Source organism: Schistocerca cancellata, chromosome 6 (genome assembly GCF_023864275.1).
Source record: "Schistocerca cancellata isolate TAMUIC-IGC-003103 chromosome 6, iqSchCanc2.1, whole genome shotgun sequence".
NCBI lineage: Eukaryota > Metazoa > Arthropoda > Insecta > Orthoptera > Acrididae > Schistocerca > Schistocerca cancellata.
The window spans coordinates 561,946,878-561,974,834 of NC_064631.1; the positions used below are offsets into that span (position 1 = coordinate 561,946,878).

The 27,957-nt window shown below is 43.5% G+C and overlaps 1 protein-coding gene across 1 annotated transcript in view; it reads right to left on the reverse strand.

The window, feature by feature from the left end:
* The window catches only part of LOC126190930 (solute carrier family 52, riboflavin transporter, member 3-A-like), a 105,950-nt gene extending 79,227 nt beyond the window's left edge, over positions 1-26,723 (reverse strand). The window contains exon 1 of the mRNA XM_049931569.1: positions 26,569-26,723. Coding sequence (XP_049787526.1) covers positions 26,569-26,570 — 2 coding nt within the window. The 5' untranslated portion in view covers positions 26,571-26,723. The remainder of the gene's footprint in view (positions 1-26,568) is intronic.
* Between the last annotated feature and the right edge of the window lie 1,234 nt (positions 26,724-27,957).

Consider the following 27,957-nt stretch of genomic DNA (forward strand, 5'->3'; position numbering starts at 1 on the left):
GGGAGATAGGGCGACGGAGGAAGGGAGAGGGGAAGCCGGGGGGAAGATGGGTGGAGGGAGGGGACGGGGGAAAAGGAAAAGAGAAGGGAGGGAGGGTGCCTAAAGGAAAGGACACAGGAAGTGGGGGGAGGATCAAAGTTGATAGGAGGGGTAGATGGAGCGGAGGAGGACATCATCAGGGAGGGGGAGCTGGCGGAAGCCACCTTGGGAGAGGGTAAGGAGGGTGGAGAGATGGAGACCAGGTAGGACGTGGGAATACAGGCGCGGCAGTGGTCGGGGGTGAGAGAGGATGGGTGAGACAAGCAGATGGGGAGGATCGAGTTTGCGGGAGGTGTACAGGATGCGTATCCTTTCAAGGAAAAGGAGGAGGTGGGGGAAGGGGATGAGATCATACAGGATCCGCGTGGGGGAGGGGAGACAGATGCGATAGGCGAGGCGGAGAGCATGGCGTTCAAGGATTTGTAGGGATTTATAAAAGGGAGGGAGGCGGAGATCCAGGCCGGATGGGCGTAACAAAGGATAGGGCGGATGAGGGATCTATAGGTGTGGAGGATGGTGGAGGGGTCCAGACCCCACGTACGACCAGAAAGGAGCTTGAGGAGACGGAGTCGGGAGCGTGCCTTGGCTTGGATTGTCCGGAGATGGGGAGTCCAGGAGAGGCGACGGTCGAGGGTGACGCCAACGTACTTAAAGGTGGGAGTGAGGGCGATAGGACGGCCATAGACGGTTAGATAGAAATCAAGGAGGCGGAAGGAAGGGGTGGTTTTGCCTACAATGATCGCCTGATGGGGCTGCTACGGTTTCTCGCTTATATAGGCATGATGACATCATCAGCAGCCAATCAGATCGACCCAATGTGGCGCGCGCTAGCGGAGCTATTGCCCGTGGCAGTACCGGTGACGTCAGGTGGCGCCAGGGGCAGGCGCCACGTTCGAAACTGCCGCTCCCGCGTCGCGCATCTGTCTCTGCTTTCTTTTGATGTCCAACGTCCGCCCTCATGCCGTGCTAAGTGTGTATCCCTGGTCTCTGTTGAAATTGTTGTTGTTTAAACGAATCTCGGCGGCTTCCCTTATAGCGGAGTCCCAATATGTATACGCATGAGTCAACACTTTTGTATTTTCGAACTGTATTTTATGTTTGTTTTCTAGACAATGCTCCGCTATGGCCGACTTGTCAAGCTCCCTTTGTTTTATATGGCACTTGTGCTCAGTACAACGCTCCGCAATCGTGCGAATTGTCTGTCCAATATACATGCTGCCACATTCACAGTATACGCCATACCCTCCGGACACTGGAAGAGCAATGTCGTCTTTAACAGGGCGCAACATATCTCGTACCTTGGGGGCGGGCCAGAACACTGCTCTTAGCCCATGTTTCTGCAGCAGACGTCCTAACGCGCTGCTAGTTGCTCCACAGTATGGCGGGAATACAGTCCGTTTGGCCTCTTCTACTGATTCACCAGGTGTCTTTCGTCGGCGGTCCTTGAAAGCGTTTGCGATGTCTCTTTTGCTGTATCCATTTTCCCCGAAAACACGTTTTACGTTCTGAAATTCAGACTGTAAGTGGTCGTTGTCAGAGATAATCTTGGCTCTATGAACCAAGCTCGAGGATTTTATTCGAATTGTCGCGGCTGGAAAACCGAGAACATTTTATTCATGTATGTAGCCTCATTAAAAGAATCCGTGTCGTAATTCAGCAGCCATAAACGTCGGGAATTACTGGCGTATGTTGGAAAATGCGTCGTAGGAGCTGTAATCGTATCTCGATATACACTGACGGAAAAAAATTTGCGACGTAAACGAAAGTTGGTTGTTTCTTCATCTGAAAGACGATGTCTATTCAAATTTCGCGCCAGTTACAAAAGAGTGGCACTAGTAGCGCCACTGTGAGGACGCTAATCAGATTTGCTTTAAATACACGATGTAACGTTCGGGAGGGTTAGTTACCATTGACACTGACGTGGTGAGTTAAAGGTAGTCAAGAATGCCTTCAAGGCGACGAAGACGCCATTATCAAAACATCACTGAGATTGAACGAGGTCGTGTAATGGATTGGCAGGAATGTAGCCTCTGTACATGATTGCTGGCAGTGGTGGTCCCGAGAATGGACGGTCACTAGAAGTCTGGGCTCCGGACGGCCACGTAGCGCTATCGACAGGAGAGACCATTGTGTTCGGCGTATGGCTCTGGCGCATCATGGTGCCTCTGCGGCAGTAATTTGGGCAGCAGTTGGCGCCACAGTGACACAACGAAGTATTACAAATCACTTACTTCAAAGACAGCTCCGAGCCAAACGCCCCGTAGCGTCCATTCCACTGATCCCAAATCACTGCCATTTGCGACTTCAGTGGCGTCAAGCGAGAGCTCAGTGGAGGGCAGGGTGGAGGTCTGTTGTGTTTTCTGATGAAATTCGGTTCTGCCTCGGTGCCAGTGCTGGCCGTCTGTTGGTTTGGAAGAGGCCAGTAGGGGATCAGCAACCAACCTGTCTGTGTGCTAGGCACATTGTTCCTAAACCTGGAGCTATGCTCGGGGGTGCGATTTCCTGTGACAGCAGGAGCATTGTCATCGTTATCCCACGCACCCTGACTGCAAATCTGCACTTTTGTCTGGTGATTCGACCTCTTGTGCTGACATTCATGAACAGAATTCCAGGGGTTGTTTTCCAACAGGATAACGCTCGCCCAGATACCACTTTTGTAATCCAAATCGCTCTGCACAGTGTCAACATACTATCTTGGCCTGCTGTATCACCTGATTTGTCTCCGATTGAGCACACATGGGACATCGGCGGACGACAACTCAAGCGGCATCCACAAACAGCATTAACCGTACCTGTATTGACCGACCAAGTGCAGCAGGCATGTAACGTCATCCCACAAACTGACATACGGCACGCGTACAACACCATGCATGCTCGTTTGCATGCTTGCAATCAACATTCCGGCGGTTACACCGGTCATTAATGTACCGGCATTTCACATTTACAATGTCTTATCTCGCTCTTACGTTAACCTGTGATCTTGTAATGTTAATCACTTATCCGTGTTAGCTATACCAATGTATGCCCGAAATTTCATTACTCTACATTAATTACAGGGTGGCGCACGAAATGTGTTACCAACTGTTTGTTTCACAATTTACGACGCACATTAGATATCCCTCTGGGATCTCTACAGCAGTACCAGCAGAGCTTGGAAAAACAAATGAGTTACGAAATGACGTGTAATTCACGATACTGCCGCTAGGAGACTAGTAAGCAGCAATGGCTGAAACGGAAGACTGACGACACAGCAACGATCGGCAATTGTGTTACTTTTTAATGAAACGAAAAGCCTTGTTGTGACTCAGAGGCGATTTCGACAACAGTTTAACACACGATGGGTCCCTTGTTGCAAGAAGACCATCCACAGGTTGTACGATAAATTTGTACGGGAAGGAACAGTATTGGAAGCGAAGCGACCTCGGCCTAAGCCTGTTTGTTCGCCGGAGAATATTGAAGCGGTACGAAATGCTGTACGGAGAAGTCGCGGGAAATCGTGTAGAAAGGCAGCAGTGCAACTGGGATATCCAGAGGCTCCATTCAACGCATTCTTAAAAGTGACCTCCATATGTACCAAAACAAGATGACCTGTGCACAAGGCCGGCCTCGGTGGTCTAGCGGTTCAGGCGCTCAGTCCGGAACCGCGCGACTGCTACGGTCGGAGGTTCGAATCCTGCCTCGGGCATGGATGTGTGTGATGTCCTTAGGTTAGTTAGGTTTAAGTAGTTCTAAGTTCTAGGGGACTAATGAGCACAGATGTTAAGTCCCATAGTGCTCAGAACCATTTGAACCATTTGAACCTGTGCACAGAAGCTCACTGAAGAACACAAGCAGCAGAGACTACTGTTTGCTCAATGGGCGGAGAATAGGGAAGAACCTCTCAACAACGTTTGGTTTTGAGACGAGGCGCATTTTCATTTACACGGTGTGGTTATCAAACAAAATGTATCCTTTTGGGCCACTGAAAAGCCACAAGTGCTTCATGAACGACAACATTATGCTCCGAGGATTACAGCGTGGGCAGCAGTTTCCAATCACGGACTTATTGGACCCTTTTTCTTTTGAAGAAACTGTGGACATATTGAGCATGTGCTGAAGTAGAACAAATCTCCATGGTCGGCTCTTCATTGTAGTATATTTTCCTTTCAGATTGAATTGACAATAAAGTTTATATTCAAAAACAAAATGGTAACACATTTCGTGCGCCACCCTGTATATTTTGGTGCTACGAGCTTTTCCGTCAGTGTATTTCCTTGTTTTGGATATATTTGGGGTGACCTGTCTTAACTGTCTCAATATGCGCAGAATGATTCGGAAGCTAATGTAGAAACTGTCATTGGAGGCGTGTGTGTTCTCAAGGTATTCGCGTAGTCTGTAAGGGGAACTACACAGCGCTGCAAGGAGCCAAACCGCACTGCTTACACGAGCGGTTGACCTTGTATACGGCAGCCGTGGCGGAACAGCTGCCAGGAATGGCCGCAAGGCTAGACCTGCCTGATAAACACACCAGACCAGCAGGAGCCTCGCTAGTTTCTAGCGCACAACACGATGCGGAATCGAGTGACGTAACGCACTGGTTGCGGCACTGGATTCACACAAGCAAAATCAGAGTCTAGCGAGCCTCACGTAAGCTCAACGTTGTTTCGGTAAACGAGTCCAGGCGAATGCCGGTATTGTTCATTTGAACATAGCCGGTTTATTTTACTTTCCATGTCCAAATGAGCTAGCAGGAATAAAGGAAGGAGGGAAGGACGATTATAATTAACATGCCGCTGACAAAGAGGTCGTTAGAAACAGAGCACAAGCTCGGATTATGGACGGAAATTGGACGTGTCATTCATTGCGGTATTTGCATGGGGCGATTTAGGAAAATCATAGAAAACTGAAATCTGAATGGTCGGACGGAGATCTGAACGTTTGTCCGGGGAACTGAGCCGTTGTCCTCCCGAATGCGATTCCAATGTGCTAACCACTGAGTTACCCCACTCGGTAGGAAGAATGGGACGTATAATACGATCTATTTTAAGAATAATACACTCCTGGAAATGGAAAAAAGAACACATTGACACCGGTGTGTCAGACCCACCATACTTGCTCCGGACACTGCGAGAGGGCTGTACAAGCAATGATCACACGCACGGCACAGCGGACACACCAGGAACCGCGGTGTTGGCCGTCGAATGGCGCTAGCTGCGCAGCATTTGTGCACCGCCGCCGTCAGTGTCAGCCAGTTTGCCGTGGCATACGGAGCTCCATCGCAGTCTTTAACACTGGTAGCATGCCGCGACAGCGTGGACGTGAACCGTATGTGCAGTTGACGGACTTTGAGCGAGGGCGTATAGTGGGCATGCGGGAGGCCGGGTGGACGTACCGCCGAATTGCTCAACACGTGGGGCGTGAGGTCTCCACAGTACATCGATGTTGTCGCCAGTGGTCGGCGGAAGGTGCACGTGCCCGTCGACCTGGGACCGGACCGCAGCGACGCACGGATGCACGCCAAGACCGTAGGATCCTACGCAGTGCCGTAGGGGACCGCACCGCCACTTCCCAGCAAATTAGGGACACTGTTGCTCCTGGGGTATCGGCGAGGACCATTCGCAACCGTCTCCATGAAGCTGGGCTACGGTCCCGCACACCGTTAGGCCGTCTTCCGCTCACGCCCCAACATCGTGCAGCCCGCCTCCAGTGGTGTCGCGACAGGCGTGAATGGAGGGACGAATGGAGACGTGTCGTCTTCAGCGATGAGAGTCGCTTCTGCCTTGGTGCCAATGATGGTCGTATGCGTGTTTGGCGCCGTGCAGGTGAGCGCCACAATCAGGACTGCATACGACCGAGGCACACAGGGCCAACACCCGGCATCATGGTGTGGGGAGCGATCTCCTGCACTGGCCGTACACCACTGGTGATCGTCGAGGGGACACTGAATAGTGCACGGTACATCCAAACCGTCATCGAACCCATCGTTCTACCATTCCTAGACCGGCAAGGGAACTTGCTGTTCCAACAGGACAATGCACGTCCGCATGTATCCCGTGCCACCCAACGTGCTCTAGAAGGTGTAAGTCAACTACCCTGGCCAGCAATATCTCCGGATCTGTCCCCCATTGAGCATGTTTGGGACTGGATGAAGCGTCGTCTCACGCGGTCTGCACGTCCAGCACGAACGCTGGTCCAACTGAGTCGCCAGGTGGAAATGGCATGGCAAGCCGTTCCACAGGACTACATCCAGCATCTCTACGATCGTCTCCATGGGAGAATAGCAGCCTGCATTGCTGCGAAAGGTGGATATACACTGTACTAGTGCCGACATTGTGCATGCTCTGTTGCCTGTGTCTATGTGCCTGTGGTTCTGTCAGTGTGATCATGTGATGTATCTGACCCCAGGAATGTGTCAATAAAGTTTCCCCTTCCTGGGACAATGAATTCACGGTGTTCTTATTTCAATTTCCAGGAGTGTAGTATATCGTGCAAGGTAGACCGCGTGGCGGTGGCCAGTTCCCAATAACAAGTAAATTAAACGAAACTACGGCAACAGAGTAAAGTCAGATTAAATCAGGCTTTGCCGAGGGAGTTACATTAACAAATGAAACACCAAAAACTGTAGGTGATTTTTACTATTTGAGCGACAGAAGAAATGACGATAACCGAAGTAGAGGAGCAATAGGAAAAAAAGAGTTTCGGATGAGAGAAATTTACCAACAGCGAATATAAACTTAAGTATTAGAAAGTCCCTTCTGAAAGTACTTGTCAGCAGTGTAGCCTTATACAGATGTGAAACATGGGAGATAAATAATAGAGGCAAGAAGAGAATACGAGCTTTTGAAACGCGTTACTATATAAGAATACCGAAGATTAGATGCCCAATATGGACAACTCATGAAGAGGTACTGAATCAAAACAAGAGGATCCGGGAGGAGGGGGGAAATTTATTGCACATCTTGACGAAAAAAGGGACAGGTCATAGGACACAACCTGAGACATCAAAAAATAGTTAGTTTGACAATGAAGAATAAATATTGTATACGAGGCTAAAGTACAACAAGCAATTTCAAGTGGATGTAGGTTAGTTATGTGGGTAATGCAGAGGTTAAAAGACTTCCACAATATAGATTGACGTGGAGAGCTGAATCAACCCAGTATTCAGACTAGAGACCCAAACAACAAGGAAATATATCTAGTTCGGAAATGAGATGCCGTTGTTTGAGGTGAAGATATTCAACACAGGAATTACAACGTGTAGGCTTTCGCTCATATTCAAAGCTGAGGTGCCGTTTCCTTTGACTCACAAGGGGAAGCCCTCAGACACGGCCAACCGATTCCGTCATATTTGACAGGTCACTTGTGTACAACCTAAAACGAAAGACACTTTGGCTCAGCCTTCGCCCGGTTTGAGAAAACCAATCGTAATTTCATGATGCGCAGTCGACTCGAAACTGGCAGGATCAAGAGATAATTGAAAAGCGAGCATTTTTCATCATCATATGTTGGGTCTACAAACGTATATGTTCCTAGAAATCGATGAAAGAAACTGTTACGACTGTCGCTTATGTATCCTTAAGGACAGCGCCGCACAACGAAAGCGTCTCTGGTGTAGAGACCAAGGCATGTGACTGTGGAGCAAAGGAAAAAGTGTTATATTCTCAAAAGCATTCTGCAGTTATTTTTAACTTCTATTTTGTGCGTCTCGAAATAGGTAGGAACAGGAGGATTAATAGAGTAATCAGTGGGAAATAATAACAAGTAGGTAAACAAATGCCGCGCGGGATCAGCCGAGCGGTCTCGGGCGCTGCAGTGCCGGACTGTGCGGCTGGTCCCGGCGGAGGTTCGAGCCCTCCCTCGGGCATGGTTGTGTATGTTTGTCCTTAGTATAATTTAGGTTAAGTAGTGTGTAAGCTTAGGGACTGATGACCTTAGCAGTTAAGTCCCATAAGATTTCACACACATTTGTACATTTTTTTGTAAACAAATTTCTCGAACGATTGGAATTGATGAATTATAAAAAATTCAGACTCTGATTTTCAGACGATTTATCCTGTACGTGGTATGCATTACAATTAATTTGCGAAAAAGAAATATTTTAAAATGTAAATCAGGTCAGTTTTTTTGCCAGATCTTCGTAAGAAACGATGTAGTTGCGCGGGGATTGGCTTTCATTAGATTTTTTAAGATCCGTAAACAAAGATGGGAAAGTTGCACAGATCACATCAATATTCAAGAAAGGTAATAGGAGTAATGCACTTAATTACAGGACCATATCATTAACTTCGATATGCAGAAAGATTTTGGTACATATATTGTGTTCAAACATTATGAATTATCTCGAAGAAAAGGGTCTATTGACACACAGTCAACATGGGTTTAGAAAACATCGTTCCTGTGAAACACAACTAGCTCTTTACTCGCATGAAGTGTTGAGTGCTATTGACAAGGGATTTCAAATTGATCCGGTTTTTCTGCATTTCCGGGAGGCTTTTTACACTGTACTACACCAGCGGCTTGTGGTGAAATTGCGTGCTTATGGAATATCGTCTCAGTTATGTGACTGGATTCGTGATTTTCTGTCAGAGAGGTCACAGTTCGTAGTAGTTGACGTAAAGTCATCGAGTAAAACAAAGGTGATTTCTGGTGTTACCCAAGGTAGTGTTACAGGCCCTTTGCTGTTCCTTATCTAAATAAACGGTTTGGGAGACAATCTGAGCAGCCAACTTAGGCTGTTTGCAGTTGACACTGTCGTTTATCAGTCATCAGTCATCAAAAGATCAAAACAAGTTGCAAAACGATTTAGAAAAGATATAAACGTGGAGAGGCAAACAATCGCAGAATAACATACTGCTAAAGGGAGGGATAAAGTAATAAATGATCCACAACACTTAGAAAACTCTGTAAACGAGCATTTTTCAAGTATTGCAGAGAAGTTACAGCAAAAATTCCCCAAAGCAAATATAACACCTGTAAATAATGTTGCACTAAATAAAATGATGTTACTTCCAACCACAGAGAATGAAGTCAATAAAACTGTTCAAAAAATAAAAAATAAAAAGTCAATAGACTTAGATGAAGTACCAATGTGTGTACTGAAACAATGCATAGGGATTATACAAGGCCCCTTAACAAATACGATAAACGAATCCTTCACATCAGTGACATTTCCAGAGCAGTTAAAACAGGCAAGAGTTGTTCCTTTGCTTTGGGATCTTTAGTGTGACGTCATAAGCGAATGACTGCGTGTGAGATCGCTCTCCAAATTTTTATATATTTTTAGGTTTCAGATACATATTTTAACTGTTTTTGTGATAATATTTATTATATAAGTGACTTATTAGTGGTTTCTTCATTCACCTCTGCTTTTCTTGTGTTGTGACCTGATATTTGTGAGTGTTTCGTATCGAGCAACGTAACATCTTACCTGTGTTTACATTCCGTGGTGACCAGTTGCAGCTGCAGCGGCGCATTGAAAGCTAAGTATTAATTAATTGTTTGTGTGTAGTGGTTCATTTAGGAACTTTAGTAGTCTTCAACCGGAGTTTTTTGTGTTTTCTAGTGAAATAATTTCAGAAGAACCTTTTGGGAACTGTTTTCAGCTTCGTTACTGTGTCATTAGACGTTTGATTCTCTTTCTGTATTAGTCTTTTGTTATATTCACATTTGTTGTTTATTAATACTGTTAATAATAGTAGTTACTTCCCTTGTAGAGTAAGTTTGTGATTATTGTAGTCAGGTTTTTAATATCTTCTTATTGTGGTAGCGGACTTAGAAAAAGTAAAATTTTACCATGAGTGAGAAGTGTGGGCTTTGCCGTAGGTTCGTGAGTAGTGGATTGCGGTGTGAGACTTGTTCGAAGTATTTTCACTGGGGGGAATGCAGTGGGGAAGCCAGTGGGCATTCTGGTGAGATCCTCTCCTGGAACTGCAGATTATGTAGCAAGAGTAAGTTGATAGAGGAGCAGGAGCGTAAGATCTGTGCCCTTCAGGTGCAGTTGAAAAGCGCACAGGAGGAGCTAGTTAGGATGAGGAGGGAGAAGGGGGTTGGGGAATGGGAGCTGGCTGTTGGCAAGAGATCTGCTAGGAGAAGAAGATTTTCAGATAGTTTTACTATTGGTGTTTACAATAGATATGACGAACTGTCAGAGTCTAGTGGAGAGGAATCTCTAGTAGCTGTAGATGTAGGAAGTATGCAGCAGACCTCAGTAGTTACGGTGGCTAGAACAGTTGCTAAGTCGAAGAGGAAGACGAAGGTTCTGTTGTTAGGTAGTTCTCATGGCAGAGGTGTAGGCCAACAGTTGCAGGAAGTGCTGGGGAGTGAGTACCAGGTCACCAGCATTGTAAAGCCTAATGCAGGATTGGCTCAGGTGACTGTTAACATAGGGGGGTTATGCAGGGATTTTACTAAAGAGGATCAGGTAGTGATTGTGGGTGGGGCTGGTAATAATATTGATAGGGATGTGGAGTATAACATAGATGGTGACCTGGAAAAGATAGCCACTCAGACTGGCAACACGAATGTGCATTTCGTGGAACTCTTTCAGCGTCACGATCGGCCTCATCTTAATACAGCTGTCAGGCGTAATAACATGAGACTTGGGGGTGCGCTGATGACAGAAAGCATGGGTCACATTTCAGTGGTGTCAGTTGAGTCTATCAGCAGGACGGGTTTCACTAGACATGGCCTGCACCTCAACAGGTATGGGAAGGGGAGGTTTGCAAAGCTTATAGGTGACAGCATAGGTGGGGGTGGTGGGATCACTCATGGGAAAATTCCTGCACTAGTGGGTGTTAGAGCTGCACTTTTTTAGATTGAAGTCAGCTGATAGGTATTCCTGCTTAAGGGAAGTCTCTCTAACAAAGGAACCACTTTTGACAAAACTTAGGTATCCGAGTAATGAGGGAATTAGTATATTTCATCAAAATATACAAGGTATTAGAGATAAAGTTAGTGAACTGCTTATAGATGTTGACTCTGAAATTATTGGTATATCTGAACACTTCTTAAATAAGGAGATAATTCAGAGGCTCCTTTTACCAGGATACAGGTTGGCTGGCAGCTTTTCGAGGAGATCTTTGCGGTGTGGGGGAGTAGCCATGTATGTGAAAAACGGCATCCCATTTGAGTCAATTGATGTTTCAAAGTACTGCACTGAAAAGGTGTTTGAATGTTGTGCAGGTGTGGTTAAATTTAATGGAGCTAAACTTCTAACTGTTGTTATTTATAGATCCCCAGACTCCGATTTCACAACATTTTTGCTAAAGCTAGAGGAGGTTCTGTGTTCACTTTATAGGAAATACAAAACGTTAGTTATATGTGGTGACTTCAATAATAATAGTATAAGTGATTGTGCAAGGAAAAGGATGCTGATAGACCTCCTTAATTCATATAATCTTATGCAAACCGTATTCTTTCCGACGAGAGTGCAAGGGAACAGTAGAACAACCATAGACAACATTTTTGTTCATTCCTCATTACTAGAAGGGCCTTTCAGATCATGATGCACAAATTTTAACTCAAAAAGATTTTTGTGCTGCATCACGTGTTAAATATAGTCATCAGCTGTTTAGGAAAGCTGATCCAGTTGCTGTAGAGACCTTTGTAAGCCTCATCAAGGAACAAGAGTGGCAAGATGTTTATAGCGCTGATACAGTAGACGATAAATATAAGCTTTTCTCAAGACTTTTCTCATGCTCTTTGAAAGTTGATTTCCGTGAGGACGTTCAAAACAGGGTACTAGCACAAACAGGCAGCCTGGGTGGCTGACTAGAGGGATAAGAATATCTTGTAGAACAAAGTGGCAATTATATCAAAACGTTAGAAACAGTCAAAATCTAAATGCAGCAGCCCATTACAAAGAGTATTGTAAGGTGATTAAAAATGTTATTAGGAAGGCAAAAAATATGTGGTATGCAGATAGAATAGCTATGTCTCAGGATAAAATTAAAACCATATGGTCAGTTGTAAAGGAAGTGGCTGGTCTGAAGAGATGGGTCGAGGATATAGAATCAGTGGGTAGTGGGAATGTCCGTGTTACTGATAATTCGCATATATGTACAATATTTAATAATCACTTTCTGAATATAGCAGGTGAACTAAATAGAAACCTAGTCCCAACAGGGAATCATATAGCGCTCTTGGAAAAAAGTGTTACGAGACTGTTACCTGAAATGCTCCTCCATAATACCGACAAGAGGGAGATTGAGTTAACAATTAAATCACTAAAAACCAAGAACTCTCATGGATATGATGGGGTATCTAGCAGAATACTGAAGTATTGTTCTATGTATGTTAGCCCAGTACTTAGCCATATCTGTAACTTTTCCTTTAGGAGTGGTCGGTTTCCTGACCGATTGAAGTACTCGGTAGCGAAGCCACTTTATAAAAAGAAAGACAGGGATAATGTTGACAATTTTAGACCTGTTTCTATGCCATCGGTGTTTGCTAAAGTAATCGAGAAGGTTGTATATACAAGGTTACTGGAGCGGTTAAATTCACATAATTTGCTGTCAAATGTTCAGTTTGGTTTTAGAAATGGTTTAACAACTGAAAATGCTATATTCTCTTTTCTCTGTGAGGTTTTGGACGGATTAAATAAAAGGTTGCGAACGCTAGGTGTTTTCTTTGATTTAACGAAGGCTTTTGACTGTGTTGACCACAAAATATTACTGCAGATGTTGGACCATTATGGAGTAAGGGGAGTAGCTTACAATTGGTTTGCCTCTTACTTTAAGAACAGGAAGCAGAAGGTAATTCTCCGCAATATTAAGAGTGGTAGTGATGTTCAGTCCCAATGCGGCAATGTTAAGTGGGGCGTTCCCCAAGGGTCGGTGCTGGAGCCACTGCTGTTTCTTATTTACATAAATGATATGCCTTCTAGTATTACAGGTGATTCAAAAATATTTCTGTTTGCTGATGACACCAGCTTGGTAGTGAAGGATCTTGTGTGTAATATTGAAACAGTATCAAAAGTTCATGGCTTGTGGAAAATAATTTGATGCTAAATCACAGTAAGACTCGGTTTTTACAGTTTATAACTCACAATTCAACAAGAACCAATATTTCGATCAGACAGAATGGTCATATTATAAGCGAGACGGAACAGTTCAAGTTTCTAGGCGTTCGGATAGATAGTAAGCTGCTGTGGAAAGCCCATGTCCAGGATCTTGTTCAGAAACTAAATGCTGCTTTATTTACCATTAGAACAGTATCTGAAATAAGTGGCACTTCGACACGAAAAGTAGTCTACTTCGCATGTTTTCATACGCTTATGTCGTATGGTATTATTTTTTGGGGTAATTCTTCTGATTCAAAAAGGATATTTTTGGCTCAAAAACGGGCTGTTCGAGCTATATGTGGTGTAAGTTCGAGGACCTCTTGTCGACCCCTATTCAATAGTCTGGGAATTCTGACATTGCCCTCACAGCATATATTTTCTTTAATGTCGTTTGTTGTTAGCAATACTAGCCTATTCGCAAGAGTTATCAGCTTTCACTCAGTTAATACTAGGCAGAAATCCAATCTGCATGTGGAATGCACTTCCTTGACTCTTGTGCAGAAAGGAGTGCAATATTCTGCTGCATCCATTTTCAATAAGCTACCACAAGAACTCAAAAATTTTAGCAGTAGCCCAAACTCTTTTAAGTCTAAACTGAAGAGTTTCCTCATGGCTCACTCCTTCTATTCTGTCGAGGAGCTCCTGGAAGAGCTAAAAAATTAAGCAAATTCCAGTGTTACATTGTTGATTTTCTTTATTTAAACTTACGACTTGTCACCTGAACATGTTTTTTTATATTTCATTTTATCTGTTTCTAATATCATGTTATAATTTCATGTATTGACTCATTCCATGACCACGGAGACTGCTCCTTAATTTGGTCCCATGGAACAATAAATAAATGAATAAATAAATAAGAAAGGTATTGCAGAAGACATAGACAATTACTGGCCCATTTCCCTGCTGTCAGCCTTCTCAAAAATAATAGAAGCAATTATGAAAGACAGGTTAATGAATTACCTGAATAAATACAATCTTTTAAGCGAATCACAGTTTGGTTTCCAAAGTGGCTAAAATACGGAGTCAGCCATAGTAGAATTCACAAACGTTGTATTTGATGCTCTTGATAAAGATGAGTGTGTCACAGGCATATTTTTGGATCTTTCTAAGGCGTTTGATACAGTCGACCACAAGATTCTATTTAATAAATTAGAAGCATTAGGAATAAGAGGGGTAGCTAATGACTGGTTTCGATCATACCTAGCAAACAGGGTACAAAGAGTAGAGATAACACATACTTCAAATATATCTAAATATTTAGTAGAACACTTATCAGAACCAAAATACATTTATACGGGTTTCGCAAGGTAGCATATTAGGACCAATACTGTTCCTGATATACATCAATGACTTTCCCACTACTGTTACTCATGGTGAAAAAATTCTCTTCGCTGATGACAGCAATATTATAGTCACTGAGAAAACAAGAGAACTCGTTGCTGAGAAAGCAAATGAAACTCTCAAGGAAATAAATGATTGGTCAATAAGCAATAAAGTGACATTGAACATAAAGAAAACTAATGCCATGACTTTCAGTTTGAAGAGGACAAATGTCAATGCTAAATTAAATGTAGATGGCACCTCTATAAACTGTGTAACAAATACAAAATTTCTAGAAATGAAGATTGATTCTCTGTTTAAGTGGTCTGAACACACAAAGGTGCTTGCCAACAGAATGTCAAATGTCATCAGCATATTATGCCCTTAGAATCCTATCATCAGTGTGTAACATGCAGTGTCTTTTAGTTACATATTATTCATATGTACACTCAATTCTTAGCTATGGCATTCCTTTTTGGGGAACAAATGCACAAAATATGAACACAATTTTCAAACTCCAGAAAAGAGCCATAAGAATAATAATAAAAAATACTAGTCGAGCTCATTGTAAAGATCTATTTAAAACACTGGGGATTTTAACTGCGCCTTGTGAATACATGTACCAGTCAGTTGTACACATCTAGAATAACATTGGTAGTTACTGCACAAACAGCTCTGTCCATGACCATGCAACAAGAGACAGACTCAACTTACATTTACTAAGAAAAAATAAACATAAAACTCAAAACAGCATTTTCTGCGAAGGAATAAAACTGTACAATAAAATACCAAAAGAGATTAAAGAAATTGCAAAAATACACTTATTTAAAAAGGCAGCTGAAAAGTATCTGTTATGCAATACATTTTATCCATTGAAGGATTACTTAGACAAAACAGAGTAGGGGTTTGATCACCTTCACTTCATATTTGTTTCCTTCTTTTTTCCTTTCTAGAAATACTTACCCCCAAGCTATGCATAGCTTTCGTCTTTCTGAGCTCAACATCTCACTCATTATTGGGGGGGGGGGGGGTGCTGACTCAGTTTTTTAGGATAGCAAATGGGAAGATGCGGTACAGAAATCACCAGTGTGTGTGTGTGTGAGTGTGTGTGTGTGTGTGTGTGTAGTGAGTGAAGTGTTATGAAACAATGTGTATGTGGTGTGTGCAGTGACTGATAGTGAGATATGAGTGAACGGTGTGGCATTACATTATTTTAATAACTTATTTGTAAAAAAAAAGTATTGTATACCAGGTGTAAATCTAATGATTATGTCTAACTAGAAGTCTGTAAATATATGTGTATACGAATTAGCGTATTTCAAATTGGTCTAAACTTGTAAATACTTTGACATGTCCTATATCCTTGTAAAAAGAGATCTACGGACGAATAAAGCCACTACTACTACTACTACTACTACTACTATATGTATGGTGCGAAAATTGGCAATTGACCCTAAATAACGAAGAGTGTGATCTCATCCACATGAGTGCTAAAAGGACTCCGTTAAACTTCGGTTACACAATAAATCAGTCAAATCTAAAGGCCATAAATTCAACTAAATACCTAGGAATTACAATTACGAACAACTTAAATTGGAAGGAACTCATAGAAGATGTTGTGGGGGAAGGCAAATCAATGACTGCGTTTTATTGGCAGAACACTTAGAAAATGTAACAGATCTACTAAGGAGACTGCCTACACTACACTTGTCCGTCCTGTTTTAGAATAGTGTTGCGCGGTGTTGGATCCTTACCAGATAGCAGTGACGGAGTACATCGAAAAAGTTCAAAGAAGGGCAGCACGTTTTGTATTATCGTGAAATAAGGGAGAGAGTGCCACTGAAATGATACAGGATTTGGGGTGGACATAATTAAAACAAAGGCGTTTTTCGTTGCGGTGGAATCTTCTCACGAAATTTCAATCACCAACTTTCTCCTCCGAATGCCAAAATATTTCGTTGACACGGACCTACATAGGGAGAAACGATCATCATGATAAAATAAGGGAAATCAGAGCTTCTACGGAAAGATGTAGGTATTCGTTCTTTCCGCGCGCTATACGAGATTGGAATAATAGAGAATTGTGAAGGCACTTAAATATGATTTACAGAGCAGTCATGTAAATGTAGATGTAGATGAGAGCTAGATCTGCAAATGATCTTCTATTTCACACCGATGTTCGGGATGACCCTCACCGTGGGATAATCTTTGACCGCTATTCGGGAGTATTGTTAGTAGTCTCACAGGGGACTGCTCATTGTCAGTGCTGCCACCACTGTAATATAGATAAGCTTCTGGTGCTAGAATAGTATGAGCTTCGACTTTTTTCTAGTAGGATTTCCTTACTTCCACGTCCAGGAATTAATGCACGTCACGTTAATCAAATTGACATCTACGAAGCTCCATAACTCACAGAGGAGAAATATTACCTACAAGCAATCTTCGCTACGCTTCATTTTATACACTTCGGATCACAATTATGCTATACCATTTGTATACAGAACTCACCTTTAATCGAGACTTCTAATGATTAACTGCAATCTTCACCACTTAGCGTGGAGAACAGGGTTAGAAGCGAACTATCATATGCGTGTATTCACAGACATTCGACTAATGATGTACATACACTAATATAGATCAATATCCTTTTATGAACGAAAGAGTATCGCTGGATCTGAGAGTTTATTTAATTTTTGTGGCCTCTTCCATGTTTACAATTTAGCCAAAATCGGAAAGAAGTTTTTGTCAGTGTATTTAACAATAAAACAAATCAGGAAAATCCGTTATTAAGTATAATGTACGACTGTACATACACACAGATGTTCAAGGAAAGTTCTGTTTCTTCTTCAGTGTTAAGGAAGTTATAAACTCGCAAACGATATTAACGTAAAATGGACGCTGTAGCCGAGAAGAAGCACATTACAGTAAAATAAATTTTAAACTTGCACTTTTAATTTTCACGCACATACTGACATAAATTTTTTGAATGTTATTCTTTTTAATGTTACGTTTAAATATCAGCCCTTCTAGGTATCCATTTATAACGCGCTATAGTCCAGGATCGGCTGTGTAACGAATACGCTTGAGAAAGTCATTATCTACCCAAGGACCAAAGATTAAAGGTGCTGATGCAACAATCTGTGGAGTTTCAGCTTGCAAGAGAGCAAAACTGTCCAGTGAAGAGAATAACTTGCCACTTCTGGAAGGGACGTAACTGACAGATGCAAATCAGGTCACCTCTTTGCAATATATCGAATTTTTGGGATTTATTTTCGATCCGAACGTCACACGCATATCTTTTCATTTCTGTGACGCTGCTTACTGGCGCCTTTACACCGATCAGTGAGAACATTATGACCACCTACCTAATAGCCAGTATGTCCATCCTGTGCACGGATAACAGTGGCGACGCTACATGGCATGCAACAACTGAGGCCTTGGTAGGTCGCTTGAGAGAGCTGGAACCACATCTGCAGACGCAAGTGACCTAATTCTCGTAAATTCCCGGGAGGGGGGTGATGAGCTCTGACGCCACGTTCAATCACATCCCAGTTTGGTCGGGTTCACATCTACTAAGTAGGGGAGGGGGGGGGAAGGGGGCCAGCACAGCAATTGAAACTCGCCGCTGTGTTCCTCGAACCACTCTATCACACTGCTGGCCATGTGACATGACTCATTATCTTGTTGGAAAATGCCACTGTTGTCGGGAACCATGGTCGTCAGGGAAGGGTGTACGTGGTCTGCAACGAATGTACGATACTCCTTGGCCGTCATGGGCCTTGCGAGAGCTCCACTGGACCCATCGATGCCCATCTGAAAATTCCCCAGAGCATGATGAAGCCGCCGCCAGCTTGCCTCCGATCCGCACCACAGGTTTGACACCTGGTCATACTGTTCTGGCTGTTCACGTGGAAGACGACGGATTCGCGCCCTCCCATCGACATGATGAAGAAAATATCGGGACTCATCAGACCATGCAGTGCTCCGCCACTGCACCAGCGTCCAGTGCCGACGGCCATGTGCCCATTTCAGTCGTAGGTGGTGATGTCCTGGTGTTAACATTGGGTCATGTATGGGTCGTCGCCTGCGGACGGCCATCGTAAGGAGTGTTCGGTGCGCTGTGTGTTCAGACATACTTGCACTCTACCCGGCATTAAAGTCTGATGTTAGTTCCGCAACAGTTCGCCTACTGCCCTGTTTTATCAGTCTTCCCGGCCAACGACGTTGGACATCTCTAGTGGGGGTGGGGGGGGGTCCCTGCCTCAAGACGTCTGAATTGTAGTTTCTCGCCTTGGTTTCGCCACGTATTGAAGGCATTCACCACAGCAGCCCTCGAAAACCCGACAAGTCGAGCAGGTTCCGAAATGCTCGTGCCGACTCTCCGGGCCATCATAATCTGCCCCCGGTCAAACTCTGACAGAACGCGCGCCTTCCCCATTCTACACACGTACAGCACGCTCACTGATACTGCATGCATCGTGCGTATGTCTGACTAGCATTCATTCCTCGTCATGTGATGCTGCTATAGCCTGGACGTGTCTAAAACGATGGTAGGTCGGAGGTCATAATGTTCTGGCTGAACAGTGTACAATCGTAGTGGTACGATTTCTAGAACCTGATACGATCTTGTTACATGTGCACTCCTGTCATTTTACGAAATCGTAGCTTAGCGGTGGAAAAAATTGACTTTCAAGACGTGCATCGCTGCTGCTACGGTCGCAGGTTCGAATCCTGCCTCGGGTATGGATGTTTGTGATGTCCTTAGGCTAGTTAGGTTTAAGTAGTTCTAAGTCTAGGGGACTGATGACCTAAGCCATTTTTGAAGACGTGAATGGGATAACGGTATTACGAGGTATTTACGCCATTGGCCATTAAAACTGGAAGACTATGAAGGATAACAAAAACGATATCGGTCTGACTGTGTGGATACATGCCTTGATGAAAAATACCAGTTTATAACTCAAAGTATATGACTTACCTGTGCTATCCTAAATGGCTTAGCGAACAATATGTCTGCCCTTCCGAGTAGTACTATGTGAGACGACGGAGATCAATTGACCGGTGCGCGTAGTTATTAGGTTGGTACATAATTTCGTGTCTTTATCCTATAAGTTGAAACTATAAACTGAACAGATACGCATAACAAAGATTTTACTGATCAATAAAACATTCTCTTTCACTATTTACGACCTTACACCAACACTGGGGTAACTTTTCGATTCTGCGACTGTAGAAATCACGTGGTTTTGAGGCGAAGAACTCGTCGAGCCATGTTCGGAGCTCATTTTCATCCGGAAAGGGAATTCCTTGAAGGCTATTCGATAGAGAGCGGAAAAAATGAAATCTGAGGGAGCAAGATCAAGTGAATAAGGTGGTTGCTTAATGACTTCCCAACCCATCTTCTGTATAGTGTTTTCCTTTTTTTTCAGTCTAGCAGAATGCGAGCGGGCGTTATCGTGGAGTAGCGTCACATCACGCTGTTTCGTCGTTGTTGTTCCTGGATTATGCCTGCAAGACATCTCAGTTGTTGACAATAACTCTCAGCAGTGATGGTTACCTTGGGGATGCGTTTCGTATTACACCATACCGTCGCCGTTCCGCAATCTTTTGTGGATGCGTGCAGGTCGTTATAGAGGGAATTGTTGCTCTGTTTAGGCTCAACCAATTCGTTCTTTTCCTTCTGATCGCATAAAGACACCATTTCTCGTCACCAGTAATGATACAGGATAGGAATGGTTGCTGTTGTTCATGAGATAACTAATGACGAACGAGCAGAGATGCACATTTGGCCACTCACTAATTTTTGTGGTTTTGGCCTAGACCATGCGATTTTTGAACCATTCCCATTGCATGGAAATGTCGGACGATAGTGGAGTCATCAGAGTTCATCACATTGACTAGTTATCCAGTACACCGACATGGATCATTGTGGATTAATGCGTTTACACGATCTTCATCAAACCCGGAAGGTCTTCCTGGTTGCGGTGGGTCACTAATGTCAAAACGATCCTTCTTAAAAAGAGAAAGTCATTTTCTTGCCGCTCTCTGTCTGATGGCATTATCCCCATACAAGGTGCAAATGTTTCTGGCTGCCTCCGCTGCTTTCAACCCTCTGTTGTCCACAGACAGGAGAATGTGTCGGAAATGTCCAGATTTTGGTACGCCATTTTCTGGTGTCCATAGCTCCGCTCACTGTCTCTAGACAAAATGACAGAATATAAATTCACATACACTACAGGCCATTAAAATTGCTACACCCAGAAGAAATGCAAATGATAAAGGGTTATTCATTGGACAAATATATTATACCAGAACTGATATGTGATCACATTTTAACGCAATTTGAGTGCATAGATCCAGAGAAATCAGTACCCAGAACAACCACATCTGGCCGTAATAACGGCCTTGATACGCCTGGGCATTGAGTCAAACAGAGCATGGATGACGTGTACAGGTACAGCTGCCCATGGAGCTTCAACACGATACCACAGTTCATCAAGAGTAGTGACTGGCGTATTGTGACGAGCCAGTTGCTCGGCCACCATTGACCAGACGTTTTCAATTGGTGAGAGATCTGGAGAATGTGCTGACCAGGGCAGCAGTCGAACATTTTCTGTATCCAGAAAGGCCCGTACAGGACCTGCAACATGCGGCCATGCATTATCCTGCTGAAATGTAGGGTTTCGCAGGGATCGAATGAAGGGTAGAGCCACGGGTCGTAACACATCTCAAATGTAACGTCCACTATGGCTGCGGTTACCCTTGACGCTGCATCACAGACAGGGGCGCCAATGGTGTACTCAACGATGAACCTGGGTGCACGAATAGCAGACCATCATTTTTTTTTTCGATTGAATCCAGGTTCTGTTTACAGCATCACGATGGTCGCATCCGTGTTTGGCGACATCGCGGCGAAAGCACATTGGAAGCGTGTATTCGTCATCGCCATACTGGCGTATCACCCGGTGTGATGGTATGGGGTGCCATTGGTTACACGTCTCGGTCACCTCTTGTTCGCATTGACGGCACTTTGGACTGTGGACGTTACATTTAAGATGTGTTACGACACGTGGCTCTACCCTTCATTCGAACTTTGCAAAACCCTACATTTCAGCAGGATAATGCACGACCGCATGTTGAAGGTCCTGTACGGGCCTTTCTGGATACAGAAAATGTTCGACTGCTGCCCTGGCCAGCACATTCTCTAGATCTCTCAGCAACTGAAACTGTCTGGTCAGTGGTGGCCGAGTAACTGACTCGTCACAATATGCCAGTCTCTACTCTTGATGAACTGTGGTATAGTGTTGAAGCTGCATGGGCAGCTGTACCTGTACACGCCATCCAAGCTCTGTTTGACTCAATGCCCAGGCGTATCAAGGCCGTTATTACGGCCAGAGGTGGTTGTTCTGGGTACTGATTTCTCAGGATCTGTGCACCCAAATTGCGTGAAAATGTAATCACATGTCAGTTCTAATATAATATATTTGTCCAATGAATACCCCTTTATCATCTGCATTTCTTCTTGGTGTAGCAATTTTAATAGCCAGTATAGTAGCATCTAGTGGGACGTATGCGTGTGTGGAGACTCAGTGGTGAACGAACAATGCCAGTGTATTTGTCATCGTCTTCCGGGATCAGCACTTGGTGTGATAGTTTGAGGTGTCACTGGGTACACTTCTAGTTCGCATAGCCGGTAAACTGGACAGCCGCTGTTAAATTTCTGACATGTTACGGCCAATGGCTATGGTCTGTTTTAGAGTTCTCCGTGACGCCATCTTTCAACAACGTAACCAAAGGTGACAATACTGCCCATGTTGTCCTGCTCTGACTCGATACAGAGAGTGTTCGACTGTGACTCTGGCCTGCACGTTCACCCATTCAAGCCATGCGGTCACGGGTTGGTGATGAACCGGCACACTACTCGCCAGCCATTACGACTGGTCAACTTTGCAGTTGAAGCTACACGGAATGAAGTACTCGTATCTGTCATCCAAACTCAGTTCGACTCGAGGCCCGGACAGATTGGAGCAATTGTTTCTGTCAGGGTAGCAGCCCTGTGTACCAACTATGGCACGCTGCACACTTCATTTCAGATACACATTTCATCGTCCATTCTTTCCACTTTACTGTTTTCACACAATAACTAAAATTACTATGCTCTATGCCTCCTAGTGTTGCCATTTTAATAGTCAACAGTGCATATGCCTCCTGTAATTCTCCACAATCTATTCTATCGCTTGCGCCTTGTTCCCGCAGTGCGCACGGGGTTGGCGTGGTTAATTCGGATTTGGCATGTTAATGTGAAGGGGTGGCCGGATGCCCTTCCTGCCGCCACCTCGTAACCCCCTCGACAGAATCAGAGTACCCCATCTGTCTGCGTCCAGTGTAAATCGTGGAAAAGTGCAGATGTGTTTCAAAAATCTGTGAGTCGTGTAACTGAGGTGGGATGTGGGGACCAGCCCAGTATTCACCTAGAGGGATGTGGAAAACCGCCTAAAAACCACTTCCAGGCTGGCCGGCACACCGGCCCTCGTCGTTAATCAGGCCGTCGGACTCGATCCGGGGCCGGCGCGCCTACTCGAGTCCAGGAAGCTCTCGGCTAACCTGGCGGGTCTAATTCTCCACAATCCCCTTGCTACAAAAATCTTTTCATCTCCATCGCGAATTTGATCCTTCTTCTGACATCACCAACACCACCATTAAATCACAGCAGCATCAACAACATTATCGCTATGTACACTCTAACACAAACGAAACGACGCACCACGAAGGAGTTATGCAGATTGGTCACAAGTTCGTATTAGTATAGACATCAATGGAGAACCAAAATTATGGATTTTGACGGACGATGGATGAATGCGTGACGCTGCAGCGCAGTTTCACTAGGATCGTAAACAGAGGACATGCTGATACCAGGACATAAAATCTTTGCGAATTCGATTCTGTGTGTTCAGTTAGATGCAGACAGGTGCGTAAACATTCTACGCAAATGTCACCATTTTAGAGAGGACGTGTAATTGGTCTTAGAGAAGCCGGCTGGAGTAACCGGCGAATCACTCGATATTTGAATAGGAGCGATGACACAGTTCGACGTTGTTGGCAGGAATAGGTGGAGTAAGGCCGAACACAACGCTGAGAAGAAAGCAACCAACCTAGGGAGAGCCCTAGGCAGAGCCCTTACAGCACAGCCCTTCATGGCAAGCCATCTTGGTCTTACACTTCAGGAAGGTAATGCCCCTCCCGCACACGGCAACAGTTACTACTGCTTGTCTTCGTGCTTACTAAACCTCACCTCGGCCAGCAAAGTCGCCGGATCTCTCACCAGTTGAGGACGTTTGAAGCATTATGGACAGGGCCCTCCAACCAAATTGAGATTTTGACTATCTGAAGCGCCAGTTGGACAGAACGTGGCACGATACCCCTGAGGAGCTACATCCAAAAACTCTATCAACCGATGCCGAGCGTCCGCAGCTCGTGGTCGTGCGGTAGCGTTCTCACTTCCCACGCCCGGGTTCCCGGGTTCGATTCCCGGCGGGCTCAGGGATTTTCTCTGCCTCGTGATGACTGGGTGTTGAGTGATGTCCTTAGGTTAGTTAGGTTTAAGTAGTTCTAAGTTCTAGGGGACTGATGACCATAGATGTTAAGTCCCATAGTGCTCAGAGCCATTTGAACCGATGCCGAGCCGAATAACTGCTTGCATAAAGGTCAGAGGTAGACCACGGCGTCATCGACTTGTTCGGTTTGTCAAAACCTTTCTTCTGAATAAATCATCTAATTATTCTGGGACTGTAATCTATTGTTTGTCTGTACATGAACAGCACTTCAGGTTTTCGTCCCATTCGGATAATTCCTTCATGGTGCGTTTTTTTGTTTTTGTCTTAGAATTCTTAGAATGTGTTTATAACTGGCATTTAAATTGCACGTCAGTGTTTAAAATTTGTAAAACTGTCATTTGTGCTTAGTGTTAAAGCCAAAATTATAGCCTCATCTAATCTTATATAATACAACATCTGTAAACCATGTTTGTTAACACTTTGACTGAAGCGAGGCTTTGCTACCTGCTTGGGGAATTTGAATAACTGTACAGAATTTAAGACAAAAATGTTATTGTAGTGATTTTTTCACTGAATCAATAAGTAATGCTGCTGCACAAAAGGAAATCATGTAAAATAAATTATAGAGTAATCTTCTTAGCGATTACTTATGGGACTAAACTACTAAATATACGACTACTTAAATAGTAACTTGGAGGCCAGAAAACATTCCACAGAAAATACTGACAGTTATCATATTTGAATTATGAATTTGGAAAATGACTTCAGCCCGTAGAGGTAAATTTTCAGGAACAACAAAGAACGGTTTATTATCTTACTGAAGCGAATACCGCTTTATATTGCCGTACGGTATGATACGTAAAAATAAAGACATAAAACTGTTATTAAAAGAATGACATAAAACTGGTGCCATTTTCATGTTAAACTTTCTTTCTTCCATTTTTTCTTAAAAAAAAAGAAAAAAAAGGTGGAACTTATGTCGTTTTTTAAATGAACTTCTGTTGCGTTTCTCACGCAATTAAAGTCTGATATATAAACACATATGTATTTTGTTAATTGAAAATCACATTCAGAATACAGAGAACAGTAAATCATCAAGGGGAATGAAACATACAGAAAAATCTTTCCAAAATGGAACTGCGATTTTACTCATCAAACTTTGTTTCCCAAGCTGCAATTTTTCTCTGAAATGCTTTGTAGTCATCACTGTCGGGATGTACTTGAGGATTTTGCGTGTATCTTGAATTTTGATTTCACTGACTGGACACGCATCATTTGGATAAGCATGTCTAGTTGCTAGTCCCAGAAAATAATAGATATGTTGGACAGAGGATGAAAGAATGTTCAACTTTTCCGGCTCTGAATGGTATTGCCAAAATTATTCCGCTCCGTTCCACAGAACAGCAGAACTTCATAAAGCTGGAATAGTAAACAATACATTTTTTTCTCCAGGAACGCCCTTAAAAGAAGTCACTATGGAATTGACATTTATCTTTTAATAATGTGGCCGCTAGTTGTTGACCTACGTTTCCACATGTCATCGTGTAGTGTGTTTTTATAACTTGAAGTCCCCTCCTGCTGGCAGAAAGAATTGTCCTCAGATAGAGAAAAGACGTCTGATGCCAAAAAAAAAAAATGCCTCTGAGCAATTAGAGCCATTAAAAAACCTGGTGAGAGTATTGTTCTTATTCTGGCGGGTATTGAAATAATGGAAGAGGAGACTGCATGCCTGATAAACGAAACATCTAATGCCCTGGAGCCCTGGACTAAGGCTGTTTTGCTGGTAAACACTTGTTTTCTGTTACTGGAAATAATTACTGTACAGAAAATGCGGACTAAAGTCATTTTGGTCTAAGCTAGGGGAGTTAGACATCGGAACGTGGCTGTATTCATAACGCAAAACCATGAAAATGTGGACTTAAGTCGTTTTGCAACTTCACGATTCATTTGGATTAACTGTTTATTTACTTTCAACACGAATTCGTTCTGCAGTTCTAGATGAAATTGAATGAAGTACTGCAGTGAAGTGCATCTCTACCATCGATAGGAGACGAGTTCACGTCTCAGTGCGGTCATTCAGACTTTGTCGCGCTCAGTTTTGCCGTACTCCACTTCCGCCGAGTAAAACTTTCTCAGCTGATCTATCCCAAGTTCGTGACACTGCTTCCGTTGTGTACAACGCTGACGTAAGATTCGTATACCACTCAGACCAACTTTGATAACATATTTCAACGCCAAGGAGCCCTGTTCCTGAACCGGAATCGACGAAATGTGTATTGGCCACTCGCAGCCAACGTCGAGAAAGTTAATCGCAGGTTTTTGAAAACTGAACTTGTTTCATAGCAACGAAGGCGAACATAAGGCGAAACAATATTGAAAAGTTTCTCACCCGATCACCGTCGACTTGCTCGTACTGTCACGGACTACGTTTCCTGATGGGGTCGTGACTAAGCGTGTTTAGGAGATGACGCGCTAGTGGGTACGTCACTTAACCACAGCTCATTCGGGAAGTTACGGAGTGTTAGTGTGCAGTGCGACGATAGAACGGCACTTCAGCATGCAAGAAACACTTTTTCTAATGGCTAAATCGCAGAGTAAGTATTATCAATAACATACATGGAGACGACTGCATCCAGAAGACTTGTTTACAGTGATGATCTTCAAAGGCTGAAACACTTCTTGTAGAGCGTGTATGTAAACACAAACTCATTTAGTCCTGAGACATGTTTTCAGTTTCAGAGACTCCGAGCAGCTAGCAGCTACTGACGGGAGGGAAGGCAACCGTCGTGTAGTTAAACACGACGCCGCTAGATGTCGGGAACGTACAGGAACCACGCGTGACCCCGCCTCAAGCGATAAGGAAGTGACAGTTCTTCAATGCAGCCCAGCTGTAGCGGAAGGGTGACGGCGGAAGTTCGAATATGAGTTCCGATGAAAAGACAGCCGTAGAACAGTTATACGAGTGTAGTTTGATGTATAAAAATGCGGCTATCAATTTTTACAAAACATTTTCTTTCTCAAAACATTCCCGTATGACAACTATACCGGGTTCACTAGACCTGCTGTATCAATGTCCAGGATTTTCGGCTGATACGCTTGCTGAGCAACCCTGTAAGGACGAATTTAATAGTGAGTAACACATAGCGTACCATCTGCGGAAAACTGTGAGAAGTGAAATTGCAGAGATTCATTAACACCAAAAAATGATTCATTGCACTAGTGAACTGAAGGGCGTTTAAAAAAATAACTACCGGTGTAAATAAATGTTGTAGCGAGGAAAAGTGGATGTTTCAGTGGCTCAGTCGTATGCCTTACCCATTCGAACAACAATCATAGTAAGGATATTAGCGACTGCTTGTTGGTTTGTCTGGTGAAGGAATATTTTTAAAGTTTCCTTTCAGACGTCAGATTTACACCCACTTCCAGGAGGCTTAAATATTCGCGGTTCACAACAAAAATGCATGGACACAATTTTACATCGTCTTATAAAAATAATGAGGAGTCATTTAAAAACTTTGTATTTACAGTTCTAGACCCAGGAGTCTTGACAGTACCAATTGAATAAACCACATAAATAAAGACCTGCATATGTAAGCAGATCTTATATTGTACTTAACCATATTCGCAATGATCCCCATTATTATACCTGGAGCCAAATATAAAGACTGCATTTTTTCTTTCCCTTTGTGTTTATTTTTATGGATAACTCTTTCTCTGTGTAACATAAGCAAAAGGGCATACCCATTGCTATGGGTATGAAGGCAGTTGCTCCTTCCACTGATGTGCAACTATACAATATAGCTTAAAGAAATAAGCATCAGTTTCATTATAATTATTTTGTAATATAAATGTCTCAGAGAACGAAAAAGAAGAAACCAAGAAAATAATCCATTTTAGAGGCACTTAACTAATTAATTTTCAGTTAAAGCTACGTAAATGAGAAAACAAAAATAATAAAAACAGTAACACAGCAAAAGATAAAATAAAACGACAGCCGTGTGTCAA